This window comes from Ostrinia furnacalis, unplaced genomic scaffold (genome assembly GCF_004193835.3).
Source record: "Ostrinia furnacalis isolate ACB-3 unplaced genomic scaffold, ASM419383v2 OfSCF3884, whole genome shotgun sequence".
NCBI lineage: Eukaryota > Metazoa > Arthropoda > Insecta > Lepidoptera > Crambidae > Ostrinia > Ostrinia furnacalis.
Genome location: NW_021134123.1, coordinates 1,839 through 22,607, shown reverse-complemented (window position 1 = coordinate 22,607; position 20,769 = coordinate 1,839). Strand labels below are relative to the sequence as shown.

General features: G+C 37.9%; 1 protein-coding gene across 1 annotated transcript; it reads right to left on the bottom strand.

Moving 5' to 3' along the window:
• Nucleotides 1-1,684: 1,684 nt before the first annotated feature.
• Nucleotides 1,685-17,042, bottom strand: LOC114358355 (uncharacterized). The gene is made up of 5 exons (XM_028312300.1): nt 16,695-17,042; nt 5,736-5,825; nt 5,006-5,085; nt 3,637-3,764; nt 1,685-2,124 (listed from the first exon to the last, which is right to left on the bottom strand). The coding sequence occupies exons 1-5, from the start codon at nt 16,827-16,829 to the stop codon at nt 1,979-1,981; spliced, it is 579 nt and encodes a 192-aa protein (XP_028168101.1). The 5' UTR covers nt 16,830-17,042; the 3' UTR covers nt 1,685-1,978.
• Between the last annotated feature and the right edge of the window lie 3,727 nt (nt 17,043-20,769).

Genomic DNA, 20,769 nt, shown 5'->3' with positions numbered 1-20,769 from the left:
TGACGGGGCACCAGGGTATTTTTAGTGGGTATACCTCATCCTTCTGAGGGGTATATGTTTGCAATATCATGTAAGCATTATTATGTAATAGTAGATTCTAAATGCAGTTAATTTAAACTTTTGTTTGTAAGTGTTACCTGCTTATCTTTATTTCTGTATGCCTTAATATGCTTAATAAATAAAAAAAAAATACGATTTTTTACTTGTATCTTGTATTATAAAGTAGTATAGGAGAAGAACTTGGTTGCGTTGAGTCTAATAAATGACCTAGATACTTCAGTCGTGTTGTATATTATATTTTATATTGTTTTGTCTTCACTTTTATGTCCACCAGATATTGCTAAAATACAATTTCTCAGCGTAAAACACCGTTACTGGCACTAACTTATAGACGTAAAACAAACTTTTCCAAAGTAAAACATTTATAGTGGCAGTTACAGCTAGAAGATACTTGAATTTTCCGACGTAAAAATAAGTAAGTGCCACCTACTTATAATAGTAACTTTAATTGTCCCGAGTAAAACAACGCAACTACCTTATGCCTACAGTTAACTGATTAATTTGCCGTTGGTATAATGTTGAGTGAAATAAATTAAGTCAGAAACCATAATAATACCTATTTCCTTCATAAATTACGTATCAATTTACTCGATCTGCGCGAATGAAAGTGGCAGTTGCGGGGCTGGGCGCGCGGAGTAAGGCGTGCGGTCCAACGTAAAATTTCTTAACTCCCACTAATGCAATTTTACTGCGGAAATCGTTCTAATTTTGTAGTTGCGGGATTTGTTTTTTGACGTTTTAAGGTTCAATTTGAATAAAAACTGTATGTTTTTTTAACTGAGCCGAAACTGTTGGGTGCTCTGAAGGTTTTGCAAACAAAAACGGCAAATCACGGAACTGGTAGATACTGAACTATACGTAGGGACCGTCGATATCCTCTAAGTATTATATGATATGTAGTTATATCATACATTACACACCCGTTGCTATGCTAATGAAATTCTACTATTTTAGTAGATTCTTGTTAAAAAATGTTCCAAGACGTCAAATAAAACAAACTCAAGTCATACGAACAGTTTATTACAAAAAACAACATTTATACACTAGAAGCTCTTTTAAGAGTAACTTAGTCCATAATATTTTAGTTATTCTATTAAATAAAAATACAATTAATATTACTTAATTATATCAAACGATTGGTTTTCTTAAGTTAAATTAATTTTTTAATTACATATTATACTTACAACACAATAATTTGCACCCCGTCTTTTTATAAAAATCTCGTAATATCAGTCATTCTACAGTAAATCTAGCATTCTATTGCGATCATCAACAAACATTAATCACATAATATTAGAATAATTTTAACTTAGTTTAATACTTTTTAAATAAATTGTTACTTAGCGTCAGTAACAATATTGCTGTCTCCATTTAACTTAATATTAATAAAAAAAATGTAAACGTCCCGAACTTCGCGAAGGGACATAATAAGTTAAATAAAAAAGGAAAAGAAATAACAACAAAATATCCTATTGGGTTAACATTTCAAAAAGCTGCAGACATGAATTTAATAAAATAGATAACTTGAGACTAGGTGTCACAACACCAAGAACATTCAATGGTTTATTAATAATATCCACCAAAGTTTTTAATTTAACAAAAAATTAATATTTTTTGTTAAATTAAAAATTAATATTTTTTGTTAAATTAAAAACTTTGGTTAATACTTAGGGCTCTTTCTCACTGTCGTTGTGTGAACACATTTTTGTGTTTGAATTTCGGGATTGTGCAAAAAACCTGCAAAAACTGGATATCTCCGTGAGAACTTAAGTATCTACTAACAAAACTCGATTGTCAACTATAGTATACACCTAATAAATAAATAAATAAATAAAGAACAAGCCCTTATGTGCTTTTAATAAATTGTGTTTAGGTTAAATTTAACTAAAACTTCTTCAGAAGGATAAGGGAATCAGTTCTAGGCCACTGATGCCATTTTGGCAGCGGCGGCCGCGGCCGCGGCGGCTGCCTTCTTTTTGACAGCGAGCGCTGTCCGCTGTTTCGCTTGGATCTTCGCCTTTTGGCTCTTCGACAATTTTCGCTTCTTGTTCGCTTCGTTTACGGCTGCAAAAGAAGATAAATGCTATTATTGGCAACATGAAGAATAGATTTCTCATTCATTATAGGTCACGGCAGTAGGAAGAATGTCTCTAAATTACCAGAGGAAAGTGGAGGGTATGGCTTCCTACACTCCCCACAAAGTGGACCGACGACCTCACGGAGGTAGCAGGAAGGCTGGATGCAGGTCTCTACCAACCGGGCGATCTGGAAATCATTGGGGGAGGCCTATGTTCAGCAGTGGACGTCCTGTGGCCGAAATGATGATGATGACGACTCCCCATGCTGGTCAGACGGGTTGGGGAGGCCTGATGGCGGCATAATTATTCCGTCGGCTTAGTTCTTTAGATTCTCACAATAAAGTTATTAACATTGCGTGGAATTTTTATTTTCATAATAATATTGCATGTTTCGTTCAAATGCAAAATATTTCAAAGTCAAACACATTACATTGTTTACACAATAAAGTTGTATCATTAACCGTTAGCAATTTCAAACAGTTTCAAAAATAACACTGAAGAAAGCTAGTTGCTTTTTTGAGTGAAAAAAATTTACACTTTTTTAAGACTATAATAGATATAGACTCAGTAGGCATGATTGTTCTTCTGACTTTTCTTCACAGATATTATTTGGCTACATCTAGATTGAAATTCCCTACACTACACTAAGGCTGAGTTGCACTAACTTACTTTCACAGTAGCTTTAAAAATAACCGGGGCTTTTTAAAAAAAATTTTGACAGATTTTTGACGTTTGTTAAAGTCAAAGTAAGATGGTGCAACTCAGCCTTATTAAAATATCCTACGCGATTAGTAATAGAATAGTATTATTACATGAGTAATAATACCATAGGATGGTAGGTCTTTCAAAGTATGGAATGAGTCACGACGAGATTTCTAAATTATGTAGCTTAATTAAAAAAACAGAGATTTTTGAAAGCACAGTTTAGCACAGGATGATTGGTACTGTCATCAAGGCTAACTGGGACGTGTAAAAGTGATTTTTTAAATGAATTTTATAACGAAAAATCTTTAATGATCTCTATTTAACTCGATTCATACGACGGTAACAAAGACAACTGCATCTATTTCACTTGTGTCCGTCACTTGAATATTACACGAATATTAATATGAGTTTCTTTCAGAAATCTGGCGCTGGACCAAGTCGCCGGAGTTGCCGCAGTAATATTATAATAAATAGGTGTGAGACACATTTGATTCGGATTTAGAAACTAAAGGTAGCGTGAGTAAAATTATTATCATTTTATGTTGCGTGTGTAGGTCATTCTCGTTGATTATGACGTCAATGTGATCTAACCCAAGTTCAAATAACATTTCGTTGACATTTAATTTGAGATAGAACAAAACAACGGTTATCTGGGTATTAAATACGTTGCCTAGGTATTTAATTTCTATTTGATTAAGCAGTTTGCGCTGGACTTCGGACGGGTTCGATTCTTATTTAAGAGCTTTTTTCAGTACAAAAAAAAATATTTCTCAAGTCAAAATAAAAAGTTTACCATTATTGTTCGCCGCTCGGTTAGCAGCAGTTCGCGCAAGCTCGCCGAGCGTGTTCGCGAGCGCTGTGCCGAGCCTCGAACAGTCCCCGCGCGAAGCGGAGTGCGCTCGCAACGATAGTGTTGCCAGTCTGAAATAAAAAAATACAAATTATTTTTCAAATCATAATAAACACGTAATAGTAAAATGGGACTGGCGGAAAGCCATATTACTTGGATGTCATCACATCTCACACCCATTTGTCTAGACGCCAACAAAACACTCGATACTTAAAACATAGATTATTATTAACTCTTCGTTATAATTTACGAAAGATATTGAGAGCTAAAAGATACCTCATGACGTACATTTCGAAGCAACTATTGGACTATCCAAGGATATGAACTGAACAGGTGGTGGAACCTGTCTTGAAGTCAGACTATCATCATCATCATCATCAGGTCGTATAGTCTCCATTACAGGACGACCAGTAAATTAGTGGCAAAAGGGACGAATTGGCCTACACTCTTGTCACAAGGCTATTCCTGATGGTAGCATTTTTCTCCCTTAGGTCCAGAACACACGGTTAAACGCAACTGCAACGAAACTGCAACTTCTAGTTACAGTTTCAAACTGGTCGCGTCATGTGTGGTCTCTCAACGGACGCTAAGGCAGAAACTTAGATGCAACTCAAAAGTAACTAGAAGTTGCAGTTTCGTTGCAGTTGCGTTTCACCGTGTGTTCTGGGCCTTAGTCGCTTACGAAGTTGCATCTAGGAGAAGAGTAGGATTGGTCCTATTCTATTCTACTCTGCTTGAACCACACGGTTAGTTTTAACTACCTAAAGTGATGACCATCTGTCTCAACCCAGAGGTGTCAGGTTCGATTCTCAGAGGGTCAAAATTTTATGCTCGGATTTATTGGTTTTAGGGCTTGTCCTAAGTCCCTTTGGCTAGCTATCATAAATCTTATCTAAGTATATCTGTCGCTATAAAATGTTAACATCATTGTTTTGTTTCGGCAGTTGCAGCTAAGTTAGCTCAGAATCCTAAACTTTAAGGGTAAGTACCCCTTAAAGTTTAGGATTCTGAGTGAAACCGGCGTGATCATAATTTTCCATCAGGTGAGATGCCAAGATTCTCCTTAAAGAACATAGCACTATCAACCCAGATAAGGGACGTAACCGTAACAACTCGAGGCGGTCAGTATTCTTTGTATGAAACTCCATACTGCAACGCACACTTATCCGCGCCGTAACGTAAACGCATCGCCTCGCAGTTGACAGCTCGTAAAAGGTGATGACAGCTCGCGAAAAACGATAAGGAGTTGATTCCTTTCCGAGTTGATAAATCAGCTATGACCTTTGTGGGTTGAAAACGCGTAATACTTCACCTTCCAGCCAGGTCCTGCTGCTCAGCGTCCACGTCGCAGGTAGGAGCTGTCACGTTCTTGTTCTTCAGCCCGAGCTGCATCTGCGACCAACGAGACTACTTGAAAATATTTGTCATCCACCATTCGCTGCGGGATCGAATGAACTCGGACTTAAAGCTTAATGTCAATAAAATGCCATTAAAGACCCAATATACTGAACTGTCCTATCCATGACATTGACAGCGGGGCGCCACCGTCAATACCGGATCGCTGGTTCCAATTTTTGCCATATTGGAAACTTTAAAGTTGAACGATAGTGGCGTCCCCCTGTCAATGAGTTTGGTGGGACAGTTCAGTTTAGGCAGTTTAGGTCATCTGTATCAGTTTCTTTTGCAAATTAGCTTGAAAATAACAAGTGCCAGCAATTTACTGACAACTAAAACAATAGCTTGTTTTAGACAAAAGTTTGAAAATACTCCTATTATATATATATATACACAACTGTCACATTTAAGTTTGAAAAGACCATTTTTTATGTAAAACAAGTTTAAAATACCTTTTTTGTAAACAAAATACCTACACAGAAAATTCTTAGCCAACAAGATAGACATGCTTGTATTTTTGCATTGTGCAGGGATCGAACCCAGGAGTCCCACGACCTTGTAGTTACTTAAAATTAACCACTACGCCAAATATTTTCTTGCAAATTTTTGTTGGTGTACGATCTTTTAGGGAAATGTAAGTTAGATACCTTAAAATTCTGTGGACAGATACCAAATAGGTACCTCTCTAGCGTCTGTTTGAACTCATCTGCGAACATCAGCGCTGGTCCATCGTTGAACTGTAACAATAAAAAAATTTCATTATTAAATGTTAAAATAGCTCCAACTGCAGGAGCACGACCCTCTCTAATACCAGAGAGAATTGAGGCCTTGACCTCATCATCTCAGCCATAGGACGTCCACTGCTGAACATAGGCCTCCCCCAATGCTTTCCATGTTGCCCGGTTGGTAGCGGCCTGCGTCCAGCGCCTTCCTGCTATCTTTATGATGTCGTCGATCCACCTTGTGGGTGGACGTCTCACGCTGCGTTTTCCGGTACGCGGCCTTCCCCCCAGAACCTAGCTGCCCCATCGGCCTTCAGTTCTTTGTACTATGTGCCCTGCCTGAAGCACTTAGAAGTACTTGACCTACACACGCTGGATAGACGGATTGTGGAAGCCTGAACCTGAATTCGCATTACTTACTCTTTTAGTCAAAAACCAGCACTTTTTGGTTTCTATAAACGTGAAAAACCCATTTATCTATTTGCGAAAGACATTATTATGAATAGTTTGTATGAATCACGGCCGACAAGCGTGGTCCCAGACACCCTTGTGTATTTTATACATTGTGCAGTATGAAATTTTTCTCACTGAAGAAAGATCTCAAAAAATACATGAAACGTTATATTTTCGCGGTAATAAGTTATTTTATTAACAAAAACTAATTTTGTGTTTGCGATCTAAGAAATTTTATAGGCGATAAATGTCATAATAATAAAAACTATGATTAGTGTCTAAACCTTGCCAAGAGATAAACTAATGACTTTACAAAAAACATGTTCACAGGAAAATTAACACAAATTATTTATTAATTTTAGTAAATAAATAATTTTAGTAAATTAAGACGAATATAAAATAGTAATATTTACAAAACTGAACATGGTATCACAAATGCGCTAATTTTCGCGCGCTTTTTCCCAATAAAAGTTTTGACAGCTCCTTGGCGAGCGGGAAATGAAACGTCAAATTTGTAATTTTACTTTACATAAAAGTTCTTAGCTGAATATTATATTATTAAATAATGCTGTATTGGTGGTCGTGGAATCAAAATATAGTTATTTTGTCACGAATTACGACCTACTTTGTAAATTAAGGATACTTTATTGCATTGGTTCCCAAACTTATTTGAGACGCGTCCCCTTTTGACCTTACGAAAATTCCGCGCCCCCCTCCTCCAGTCAAGATTATTTATTGGTCGTATCGAGCAGTCTGGAATGCATTCTCTCAGCGGTCGCAGATTTTTTTATACTTGAGTACACAGATGGCCCGCGCCCCCCTTTAAAGGTCTTTGCGCCTCCCCTGGGGGGCGCGCCCCCCCTTTGGGAACAATGCTTTAGGGTGTTCAAAATATTAGTAGCATTAGGGCAATCGCGTCATATCCTTCAGAGATGTTATAAAGATAGAACGTATGTCAAAATAACACTCGTACAATGCCCTAACTAATGCAATGGATGAGTTTGAAGTATTATTTTTAGCAGACTTCTAAATAGCAGACGCCCACGCGCTGTTGATTTATTTTGTAAACAATACAAATTGCAATGATTTGGCGCCTGGGTAATAAGTAGAAGAATTTTCTTGCCATGCAATGCAGTTCCTGCAAAACTGGCCTGTCCTGTGAACACACTATAGTGTGCGTTTAAAAGTTCTAAATCCAAATTCGAACGGATTGGTTTTTTGTAGGATACTGCAAACGGGATTTCCGTGTGAACGTAATATCAAAATATACGATTAAACGGGATCCTATAAACAACGGAATGTTTTCGTGAGAACTTTTTTACGCCCTTTTATTAATATTCTGCTTCTATGTATATTATTATATGTAGCCTCCCTGACGTTTCCGATCAACGGAACTGGATTGGCCACACTCTCCGAAGGGATCCCGATCACATCCCTAAACAAGCTCTGGATTGGAACCCCCAAGGAAAACGCAAACGTGGTCGCCCCAAGCAAACTTGGCGGCGCACTGTAGCAGACGAGGCGAAGAAGATCGGCAAGACTTGGAGCGAGATCAAGCGCGAAGCTCAAGACGGAACGCGATGGAGGACTGTTGTGGACGCCCTCTGCCCCATCTAGGGGACATAGGACCTTAAGTCAAGTCCCTGACGTGCTCTTAGGTAATTTTGACAAAATTACAGAATGTTTTGTCTTGAATATGAATGTCAACTAGGTACCCTAGTTTTCATCATCATCATTTCAGCCACAGGTCCACTCCGGAACAATGATTTGTGGCCTGCATCCAGCGCCTTCCTGCAGCTACCTTCATAAGGTCGTCGGTCCACCTTGTGGATGAACCCTAGTTTTAGGGTCATGAAAATAATTAAAGTACACGCGCAAAGCCGTGGGCAGAAGATATACAATAATCACTGGCTCTCTGCCAGAGCTACAAGGATGATCGGTATGAGCTTTATCGAACGCGAACTTATGAATTGGCTGTCATGAAATATCGTTTGATTTTAATGGCGAGCTGGCCAAGGCAAGACAACCCAAACAGTGCGTACATTAGTAAGGATTAGTGAACTTTTTGTTCACTATTCCCCGTTAACGCCAAATTGGAGCCAAATTATATTAGGATTTTATTTTTAAATTGGCGTTAACGGGGAATAGTGGAATAAGCCTCGAAATATTAGTTTATTAGCATTCACTCGCACGCGTGTGTATTTCGATGGCCGCCCACACAATCAAGATTTATTTAGTGTTACAATACATCGTGCATTTGATTCCATCATCTTCAGTTTTGTGATGATATGACTCAGTCTTTGAATATAAGTAGGTACCTGCACAGGTGTAAACATTTATTCAAAAATATTCGTAAAATCTGTATTTCAGATCGTGTTTTTTTAGTTCCACTACGTAATGGTTAAGACCGATCCTGCGCCGCTCGCATCCAGGCATCTCCCGCGACCTTCACCAGATCGTCGGTCCACCTAGTGGGAGGCCTGCCCACGCTACGCACGCAGAATTAAGTTTGAATTATTGTCAGAAATTACTCGTAAAATTGACTCCATTTGCGACAAGAAACAGGCACCACACCCACACCCATCACATTAAAAAAATACATTTTTTTGGCACTTTTTTGGTACACTTTGAAACTAAAACCTTAAATTATTGCTTGAAATTAGTTTTATGAGTGTCTAGACTTAATACCTCCTTTGGTATCTTTTAACACGGAACTATTCCCACCTCTCGTTCCCACCACTGCAACTCTTGTGTAGCCAGGATCTACAGCTTGACCGCCACAAAAACCCAACCAATAAAGGTCAAGTTTGTCCCGTGGGAAAGTTATATTGAAATTAAAACCTTGTTCTCTTTAATAGTCATGAGTGTCTAGACTTAATACCTCCTTTTGGTGCAGTCGGGTAAAAAGCGCCTTTTAATTATGATGACCCACAGACCCACGCTGAACTGTCCCACCAAACTCAATGACAAGGGGGCGCTACCATCGTTCAACTATATGGTTTCCAACATGGCAAAAAACCGGAACCAGCGATCCGGTATAGACGGTGGCACCCCGCTGACAATGTCATGGATAGGAACTGTTCAGTATATTGGAACTATACCAGGCTGACCTGTCAGACTGCGAGTACTGACAGGAAACTTTATGTATTTTATTTATTTATACCTACTTTAATGCCAAATAAATTGGAATCAATCAATTTTATTAACCTCCATCTTTCAGGATGTTTGTAAACAAAATGGTCTGACGGGAAGTCCTGGGCGGATAATTAATTTATAAATAAGTTTATTATCAACAAGTTTAACGACGTGTTTTGGCAAGGTTTACACATCATTTTTTATCTACAACGAAAAAGGTCTTGGCCTGCAAGGATGCTGACAATAGTGACTGAGTTTCTTGCGCTGCTTCTCAGCACTGGCCCATTTATTGTTTCGAAGCAGTGGTAGGGTTAATACTGGGACGTGTAAAAGTGCTTTTTGCAAAAATAAATATTAAGTTTTATGAGATTTTTTATGCATCTAACCTGATGGGAATTTCGAAGCGCGCTTCACCCTATATCCTCAACCAGAGAAAACTGGCTATCTTACCTCCAACTGTCGGAACACAATGCTGTTAACATTGTTGTTATGGCGACAGACTTATTTAAGATGGTGGTAAGTTAACCGTGGATTTAAAAGACCTAACAAATAAACAAAAAATCTGCCCCGCTGGAAATCTGAAGGTGTTCTTTAAAGATTACCTCTAGATCACAGAGGTTAGTTTGAACTGAACTAAAGAATTACATATTTTTTTACACTCTAAAATGTTTTTCCAGATCGATTTAAATTTTTGAATTTATTTTTGCTGTAAATATTTATTTAAAAATACATTGTTTATTTTTTTAACGTCCAAGAGAACCCAAAAATAAACAGTTCTTATTTATTCTCGCGTCGCCATAAACTTTTGTAATCGTTTTTTAATTCGAACTTTATTTTCTGTAACAATGACGCAAAGGCGTGCACTATGTGTTGTTTGTGAGTAGATATGGACAGTAGGCTCTTTATTAGAAGACAGCTGGTGTCAAAATTCGCAATCATCATCATCATCTTAGCCATAGGACGTCCACTGCTGAACATAGGCCTCCCTCAATGCTTTCCATGTTACCCGGTTGGTAGCGGCTTGCGTCCAGCGCTTTCCTGCTACCTTTATGATGTCGTCGGTCCACCACCTTGTGGGTGGTTTCTCACGCTGCGTTTTCCGGTACGCGGCCTCCACTCCAGAACCTTGCTGCCCCATCGGCCGTCAGTTCTGCGCACTATGTGCCCTGCCCATTGCCACTTCAGCTTGCTAATCCAAATCCATCTTGCTTCAAAATTCGCAATACGACAAGCAAAATCTTAATACTGCGTATGCAGTACTTTTGCCTAATTTATTTATCAAAGCGACGCGATACCTATGTATCAAAACAAAAAAAAAAACAGGGATAACAAAACCAACATTAAGAAGCCTGCAGAAGTGCCAAACTTAAGCGTCAGTGCGCGGGGCACATAACTCGTAGAGCTGATAGCCATCGGGACAGAAAAGTTCTTGAGTAGCGACCATGGGCTGGAAGATGTAGCGTGGGCAGGTCTTTAGGTGGACCGACGATCTGTTGAAGGTCGCGGGAAGAGTTTAGATGCGGGCAGCGCAGGACCGGTTGTTGTGGAAATCCTTGGGGGAGGCCTTTGTCCAGCAGTGGACGTACATATCTAAATCTATATTATATAAAGTCTATATAAAACTTAAAGGTGACTGACATAGATCTATCAACGCACAGCCCAAACCACTGGACGGATCGGGCTGAAATTTGGCATGCAGGTAGATGTTATGACGTAGGCATCCAGGATTTTACGAAACTCCACCCCTAAGGGGGTAAAACGGGATCCACGCGTACGAAGTCGCGGGCGGCCGCTAGTATATTATAAAAGAACCTACGTTCTCTACCTGTATTGTAGCTTCGAAATTAGTTTCGCTATTAAAACGTCCGATGCGGCCGTAAAGGCGCGCACGTCAAAATTTATTCCGCCATTTTATTTTTAACGGCAATTCGCGGTTATTCTTATGTTTTAATAAATTCTGGAATAGCTCAATGCCGTTTGCACACGCGTGCTTACGAAGAAACAGAATTGAGGTGAGATGCAACGAAAATCCCGTTCAGTTTTTATTTTAGTATCTAAAAGAGGGGGCAAATGGCTTTTAGGTCCTAACCCTATCACTATCTTGTACTTAGCAGGCATTCACAGGTGTCGTGGTAGTTAATTCCAAAAAGAAATGTCAAAAACAATTCTCCAGGCATCTCCTAAAAGTATCGCGGGAAGAATGATGCGTGCTGGGCAAGACCGGTCTTTGTACCTTGGGGGAGGCCTTTGTTCAGCGAAGGACGTCATTTGACTGAAACGAAAAAGGACAAACGAATACCCTAGGTGTGCCTATGCTAAGGATCTAGAATCTAACCTTCATCATGGGGACTTTAAGAGGGTAATCTTGGAGCTTGCGGTGAGTAATTACTCTGGTTAAAAATTGCCCATTCGTTAGAGACCTGCGTAAGCTGCTACAGACCTCACTATACAGCAGTTCCACAAACGTTGTAAGAGGTAAGAAATTACTTGAAAAGCTGATCAAATTTAAATTATTTTTTTTGCAGTTACATGTGTAGTTTGATCGCCAGTTATCTTTACTATACTTTCTGATTCCGACAGATGCATCTGGAGTCGCCGGCAGATGCTACACGTTCAACATTTGGCTGTATTTTACGACGAGGGAATCTGTCATCGCATCGGAGTGAAGTTACAATGTTAATATTGTTTGTCAGGTAACTCTTACATTGTTGTCACGTTTATGGATAGTTAAACTGTGTCCTTTGATCTAGAGTCCGAAATAGTTAAGTGCATTCACCGTTACATTTATTATCCAGCTGTTTGCCTGTTTACAACTTAACTTGTTTATCTTTCGACCTACTGTATGACTATAACGGCCATTCTCACGATTAGGCGTTCTCAGCCTAATTACCATATTATTTTTGAAATTTGGCTTAATTGACTTAAACGCATTTAAATATAAAACACATGAAAAGTACGAATTTAACAATCCTAAAGGCGTCAAATTATTCAAAACGGTTTTCGCGTAAATGAGATCCAAAAATTTTATGGTCACGGTAATTAGATAAGGCTAATACTTAATCTAACGGTAATTAGAAAATATATGTAAAATAGCAAAAAAAAACAACATCATGCATTGATAAATTTGTACACAAATAATAGCGTCATATAAAAAGCTGTAGGTACTCTTAATAGCCCTTTGCAAAAAGAAGAACACTAATTTCTATTATTTATTGTATCATTATATTTTCAGTATACTGCCAGAATCGAGGCTATAACAGGAACACTTAGTTTCAGCAAGAAGGGGCTATGTGTCACATTTAAAATGAGAGCATTTAGCTGAATCAGAATCTGAATTTTTCAATTTGCTTTAAATGTGGTACAAACGATGGATACAAATAATGGATCAGGAAATTTGACTTTTTGGATATGCATAAATCTAAAAATGTATTAATGATATTATTAGTGTTTTTTCCTCTTTTTAATCTATCTGTGAGCAGCCATCACCCATTATCAGACTAAATTGAATTTGTAATAATGACAGTTCCAGCTCTGCATATCCCATGATTTGTCACCTCGATTCTTTTACAATAAGTTTTCAGATTGATGCTAATCGCTTTCTCCTGAGCCTGAATGCAGAATTCTCAGAATTTAGAAGGGATGCAGCAAATAGATTTCATGACGGTCTAGTCTTTGTTTGTAAGCTTTACAGGAATTTTCTACATCCTCTTTGACGTTTGGTATCACTTCAGTGGACTTTGTAAACCGGTCGATGCCATAAATGTCTACATGGGTTTTAGGATGCATTTGTATTTTGTTTGTTCTCCAAGCTTCTTCTGCCCAGTATCCATTGCATATCACGAAGTTTTTTGCATAACAAAGCAGGTAGGATGCAGTCTAGGATGGTACAAAGTGCCTAAACACTCTCGTTTTAAAAAGGCCCATTGTCTGTTCATTTGTTCCCTTTTGTTCTTAATGTGATCACGCTAGGTAAGTGTTACTGTTGGACAATCTCATCTTCTTAGGGCAAAGTTAACATGGATAGATTTTAATGGTATTATATTAGAATTAATTAATGATTTAACATGTTAATATCAATTATATTAATAGTAAAAATAAATATCTGGTACGAGACATGTTTCACGCAGGGGACATCTCCTGGCCATCAGGAAGCCCCGATTTCACTCCAGCTAACTTTTTTTTGTGGGGTTACCTTAGGGGTTAAAATATACTCTAAAATCCAACAACCATGCAGCAACTGAAGCTGAACATTCGTCATGAAATCGAATCTATTTCGAGGTAACTATAACGAAAGCTTTTCAAAATTTTGATGTCAGATTGGAAGAAAAGTCCGTAAAGTTGTTATGCGAAAGTCTAGGTATTTTATAATCATACTTATTCAATCGTGAGTGCAATTTGTAGGTAATAACTTCATACAACGGTGATTATAAATATATGGTAATTAGTACATGGAAATTAGAAAACGATAGTTTTTCTTCAAAATTTCCAAAATCTGCAGGGTATGCAAATACTGTCTTACTATAACGTATGGAGGCCAAAATACTGATTCTATTTAAATCAACAACGTGGATCTACCTTCAAAAATCTAGTTTAAAAATAAGGACATGGTAAATAGAAAAATTGAAAACCAAAGATATGGTAATTATACTCTTACGCAATTCATCGACGGTACGCCAACGCAATAGACGTCTACTTGCTTACAGGTCATAGAACTAACTAAGGGCTCGCGCCGCGCGCGTAAATGATGTGTCAAATATTATTATTTAGGCTTGTGTGCCCAAAAACAAAAAACGTCACGGGAATTAGGATTTTCGCTCGGACAAGCAGTTTTTTAATTCTAATTATTTACAGAATGGTTCTATTGAATAGATATTTTGCCATGCATAAGACAATCTTTTATACTCTTTAAAATGTTGAATGGAGTAAACCAAATCTTTACGACATAAAAATTACAGCCAACTTTTAACATTAAGTCGGTGTGCGGACGCGTAACGGTAATTAGAGAACAGAGTTTCATGAAATTAATTAAGACACAAATACTTGAAATAGAGGCCTATGATTTAATGCACAACTGGATAGGGTTGTTAAGTAACATATAAAAATACTTGCATGTCTCTAATTTGTCATTTTTAACGATTTAACAGCCCGGACACGCAAAAACTAGCTCATCTGAGAATGGCCGATAAACTAGTAGATAAACTCAACAGTAGGTCACCTATATTTTTATAGTCACTACTGTTTAGACTAGTACGATTCTAAAATAATAGGCTGAGGAAAAAGTAAAGCAATGATAACTAGGTTAGGTATTGAACCCAGCTCTTGAAAGAAAGAAAGAAATTTTTTGATGGAAAAAGGTTTTTGTTTAGTTTTGTATGTTAACGTGTGTGAGTTTTTTTCAAAGAGTCATGTTTTTAACCTCTCCCTAAGTTTTTTAATTAAAATTAAATGGTCGAGCGATGGACGGGGATTGAACTAGCATTTCTGGACATGCGATGATGTAATAAAACCATTAGACTATTGTGACACTAGCCCATGTTAACATGGGCATGTAAAATGGTATGGTGAAGTCAGAGATATCATCATTTTATTTTTTTTAATTTTCATACAAAATAAATTTTATAAAATCCGGTTTGTATGAAAATTAAAATAATTAAAATGAAGATATCAATTTTCTGACTTCACCATACCATTTATATGCCCATGGGCTAGTGTTGGCTCATATACCCATTTACCTAACAGCCTGTATAATCCATGAATGTGCATGCTTGATAAGTTTCTGATAAAGAATTACATATTTGGTACTCGTACCTCTAAAAAGTGAATTTCTTTACGATATATCTACGAAAATACTATTCCCCCTCTCGTTTCCACCGCCGCAACTCCTGTGTAGCCAGGATCTACAGCCTGACCGCCAAAAACCCAACCAGTGAAGGTGAAGTTTGTCCCGGGGAAAGTTAAACTGACATTGGACCCGCAACGAAATTAATCAGAAGAACATAGGAGGAGTTCGTAATTTTAAGGATCCCATAGAAAAGACCTTGCTACGAACTGACAAAAATAACTAATAACTGTTAACTTGTGTCAAACATAATAGTTGTATGCATTTATTACACTGGCAGAAATCAATTAAAATTAAACTCATAACATTATTTTAATGGCGCGTTGTACAACAAACGACGTGATGATATTTAGAATTTATTGTAAGCTATTTGGCAACTAACTGTCTTCTATTTGAGAATCTATTTCAATAATCTAAGTGTGATTTGTAATCCGTAGTAAAGTAATTAACTAACTACTTACGATAGAAGACGTAGCGTGGGCAGGCCTCCTACTAGGTGGACCGACGATCTGGTAAAGGTCGCGGGAAGAGCCTGGATGCGGGCAGCGCAGGACCGTTCTTTATGGAAAACCTTGGGGGAGGCCTTTGTCCAGCAGTGGACGTCATTTGGTTGAAACTAACGAATCTAGGTATACGAATAATATTGGGATAGGTAAAGCTGAATAAAGTTTTTTTGTTTATTTGTTTGCTTGAACGCGCTAATCTCAGGCAGGAACTACTTATTGGTGACTCAGGAACTAAGTACTGGGGACTGGTCCGATTTGAAATATTATTTGGATAGCCCATATCAAGGAAGGCTTTAGGATATTATCATATTATTTTATCATCACCATACAGCCAATAGGGGCGGAGCAGTAGAAAAATGTAGCAGAACGGGAAATATTATTTAAACGAAGTCCGGGATACAGCTTGTAATAAATTAAATAAACTTAAATAACTTGGAACGGTTCAATTCAGGAGTATTATAAATTAGAGATGAAACGGATAGTTGTTTGGCCGGATACCGGATACCGGATATCCGGCCAGCTGCCAGGCCGGATAGCCGGATAGTTGGCCCATTGTCTCGTTGCATATCGTGACAAGTTTAGCGCCGCACAGGCACGGTAATATTATCATACAGTATTGTAACTGCATATTTAANTAACCCATCTCTATACAGTAGCCTTATTAATTGTTTTCCAAACTTTTGTTCGTTATTTCTAAATGTCCCTTGTCGCTCGTAATAAAAAAAATAGTTTATTTATTTATCAAATTAAAAAATGAATAAGACATTTTAATTATTATTATTAAGATACTTAAAAACTAATAATTTGTTCAGGGTAGAGGATTTTTCTTTTAATAAAATTTATTAGTTATCTATCTATTAATAAAATTATTTTTCCTATAATTCAAACGATAAATTTAAGCCAGTAGTAAGTGTGAATGTAATTTTTAGTTAAATAATAAAAATTAACTACCTTGTATTGTTTTAACTCCGGCACCTTCTCGACTGACTCTTTCGAATCTTCATTCTCATTGGATTTCCCTTTACTTTCCACACACAAAGAAATTAATAAAATTAACACGTAAAATCGCATTATTTGTGGCGCCATTTTAATAAAATTTTTTTTCAAAAAAGTTTCACGCAACAACTTTCTTTGTCTATGCACGAAAAAAGAAAAAGTAAAAATGGCTGACGTGTAAAAGCGCGCGAAAATTATCAGCTGTCAAAGCTCAATGGAGGACTCCAGGCTACTGGAGTATCATGATCAGACACCACGACGGCGTTATTTTTAGATTATCGAAGGGGCGTTTTGTATTGGTCAGTTCGAGTCTTCGAGTGCGTCAATAAATATGATGCTGCTAATTTCGCGGGGTTTTATTATTTTTTTATATTCGTGAATTGGCGGGAGGAGCTATGATTGTTTATTTATGAATGAGTCATGGAGGTGTTTTTGTTTAATGTAAAACTGTATGAGCTGGAGAGAAATTTGCACTATTCGCTATTCTTATCTTGTTCCCTGTCTTTCAGGAATCCCAAAATGACTGAATCTTGTGGATATTATGGTTACTTTTCATTTCTTTGTTGGTGGGACAAAGTAGTGGACACTGTTTTTAAATAGTAATTTAACTATAACCGCGGACAGTTAGTTACTCCGTGACCATGGCATGGCAGTGCAGAAATATCGGAAACTCGAAATAAGGTAAGTATAGGTACATGGTGGCAATCCCGTCAATAATAATTTAAATTAACTAGGTAGTAAACCATCATAACTTTCAGTATTAATGTTAGGTGTCTTATTTTTTCAATAATAAGTTTAAAACGAGATACATAATACCTAACATACAAAAAGTACTTTCTGCTTTTTAAAAATTAAAGAAAATCCTTTTCTACAGCCTCTGTGTGTTATTTTTTCCTCGTGAAATCTATTTTAAGCCAACGTAAACAAAATAAATGCAGACGGTAATTACAGCCGTGAAACAATTAAAACGTCGATGGAACCAGAAAATAGAAATTTCTATTTTGTGACGGAACACAGTTTGGAAAGATGGACCAACTATTCGGACTATGGTGGAAAACTGGACGCCATTTTGGGCTGATTTTCCTTTTTTGAAAGACCTTACATTTTTTCTGACGTATGGACTTGGCATTTTGGAAAAATAAGCTGCACAGTTTGCGACCATTGCTTGTCGTCTGAAGAAAGGCGAAACAAAGTATTTTTTTGGTGTGCTGTGATGTGTGTAACCTACTCGCATCTGTCGTGGTTACAATAACAACAAATAACTAAATTGTAAATTACTTAATAACTTTAAAAAATCGAAGTGCCTGAGGCGGGGGGATACGAACCCACGACCTTTCGCTGCCGAGCGACTGCTCTTCCACCTAAATCACCTTTTTAATTCGTCTTAATTTTGCCTACTATTTAGATTTCACAGAGAGGCTGCCTGCAAATACCTACAATTGCTTTAAGTTTTTAATTCCTTATCATCATCATCATATCGGCCACAGAACGTCCACAGCTGAACGTGTGGCGTCGGCCTGCATCCAGTGCCTTCCTGCAACCTTTAAAAGGTCGTCCTAATGAATTCCTTAGTTTTTCGAAATAGCAGACAGCCTCCTGCGTCGCCTGACGTTTATCCAATTTGTTATGTCTGCCGTAAAATTGGAAAAATAAACACACCTCAAACACCGACCGACGTTCGTCACGTTTGACAGGTCGTAAATATGGCCGCAGAAAAGCGCGCTAAAATATCAATCAATGTTGGTTACTCGGTTTTTAAACATTTCAATTCGGTCTAGACAGTCTTTTAAAATTATAATAACAACCATTATGGGGTTTGTTTATTTATAAATACGTCTGCCAAAAAATATTTTCATCATGAAGTCATTTTATAGTGTACCATACATCATGACATCATGATCCTCTATGTTACTTTACCATGGGCAAATGGAAGATTTGGTCTACACTCCCCACGCTCGCCAGACTAGTCGCGAGAAGAGTGTACCTACTTAGTCCAGTGACAGAACTTTTTTCTAGGACAAACTTGACCTTCACTGGTTGGGTTTTATTGGCGGTCGGTCAAGCTGTAGATCCTGGCTACACAGGAGTTGCAGCGGTGGGAACGAGATGTGGAAATAGTCCCGTGCCAGAAGCAAAATACAAATCTCATCATATTTTATTTATTATCATTTGTTTATTTAAACTTTAATGCCAAAATAAGGCGAACAATGCACTAAAGCATTCTCGACCAGTTGACCTTTGGGTTGAGCACAAAAAAAAACATTTTTAATTGCTTTTAAAAAGATATTGCTAACATTGAAACCCTCTTTACTATCAAAACAGCCTAGATTTTCAATAAAGTACATCGTTACAAAACGTTTCCATGGACAAAAACATAGGCTTACATACGCCGTAATCTACGCAAGTTAATTGCGGTGTTAGCACGTCTATATTTTATGGGGCTAGTTTATGGGACAGCCTCTATCGGCTGACAAAACGCAGATGGAGGCAGGGCCGAAGTTAGGGTGGAATCTGGGGGCCATTTATTCACTTTTTGTTTCCGCATCCATCGAACTCCTCCGCGAAATCTGGGGGCCAAGATACAATTCACTTCTTGTCACTTGTAGTTTACTTAAAGCTCCTCTTATTCTTTTGAAAATTGTTGCAGGTCCTACGATAATATTGAGCTGAACCTGGAGGTTTGGTCATCGTGGTCTGCCTCCCTGGAAAAAATGCAATATGACAGTTTTTATGTCGAACGAAAGAAAAGCCTTTTTTTGTAAGGAGATTAAGATTCGATTTTCGATTCGATCAAATAAAGTGCCACTTATCTAACGATAACTCACACAGATACCCAAAGAAATCCTTGTCACAAGACGGTAGGTTGACGTCGTCTTGAGAGGCCTCTTAAGCATGGCGTCGTGAGGAAGGAGTAGAAAGCGCAATTTCTGCCAGTCTTCTTCATTCATACACGGTCTGAGTGAGCGTCTGACTTGGTAGGTACCCTCAAATTAATGTTGCACAGCGCCACTTTAATGATGTACCTTTGGTTCCTAAGGTCCGGCATATTATGGCTGAATTGCACCACCTTATTTTAACAGTAACTATAACCATAACCGGTGTTTATGTATGGAATTTTACAGACTTTTGACGGTTTTAAAGTTAAATTAAGATGGTGCAACCCAGGCCCAGTTTAAGTGTTGTGCGTGGGACGTCACTAAAACCAGCCTAAAGACCGACGTCCCTCCGTGCCCGCCCCACGCACAACACTTAAACTTAGGTGGCTATTTATTAAAAATTCCTAAGTACGGCCCTGTCAATTCACTAATTAAGATTTTTCTGCAAGAGCAGACACAGCCACCGCCCACTAGACAGGCTGATTTCTTAGTGTTATTTTGGTGGGAAACTTTTTATTCGACTGATTATAGAGTTATAAGACGTACCTACCTACTACAAAAAGAGTATTAGATGATTTAAGACACTCATCATCATCATAGGACGTCCACTGCTGAACATAGGCCTCCCCCAATGATACCACAATGACCGGTTGGTGGCGGCCTGCATCCAGCGCCTTCCCGCTACCTTTATGAGGTCGTCGGTCCAGCTTGTGGACTTTAAGACACTATTTTAAGTATCCAAAAAATGTAACGACTAAATATTAGGTAATAAATAAATAAATAGTAGGTATGTCTATAACGGTCTTGGTACATCTATGTCGTTGGAGTAATACTAGGTACATATTATAGGTAGCTTTTGCAAAAAAAATATTTAAATACCTCGAAAATATCAACAAATAAATAAAGTAAAACATCAATGTTAAAAGCTAATTGATAAAACAAATGTTATTTCTATAAACAAAACCAAACAGAATCACTTGAAAGTCTTGAAACTGAATTAGCCCAGCGTGTCAATCGATCCCACTTGTGGGCTGGACGCGGGCCAGCTGGGATATTTATGTTGGTAAGGATTGGGATCCAGTGGGAAATGTAAGATATATAAATCGAGTTTCTTGGAATAGAAAGTACCTACCTGGACAGTGGCGGATTTACAA

Excerpts from the sequence above, each read along its gene's own strand:
- LOC114358355 (XM_028312300.1), bottom strand. The coding sequence starts at position 16,829 with ATGGCGCCACAAATAATGCGATTTTACGTGTTAATTTTATTAATTTCT. Across the intron at positions 5,086-5,735 it reads TCTGTCCACAGAATTTTAAG|ATGCAGCTCGGGCTGAAGAA; the intron begins GTATCTAACTTA and ends CGTTGGTCGCAG. Across the intron at positions 3,765-5,005 it reads CAGCAGGACCTGGCTGGAAG|ACTGGCAACACTATCGTTGC; the intron begins GTGAAGTATTAC and ends TTTTTATTTCAG.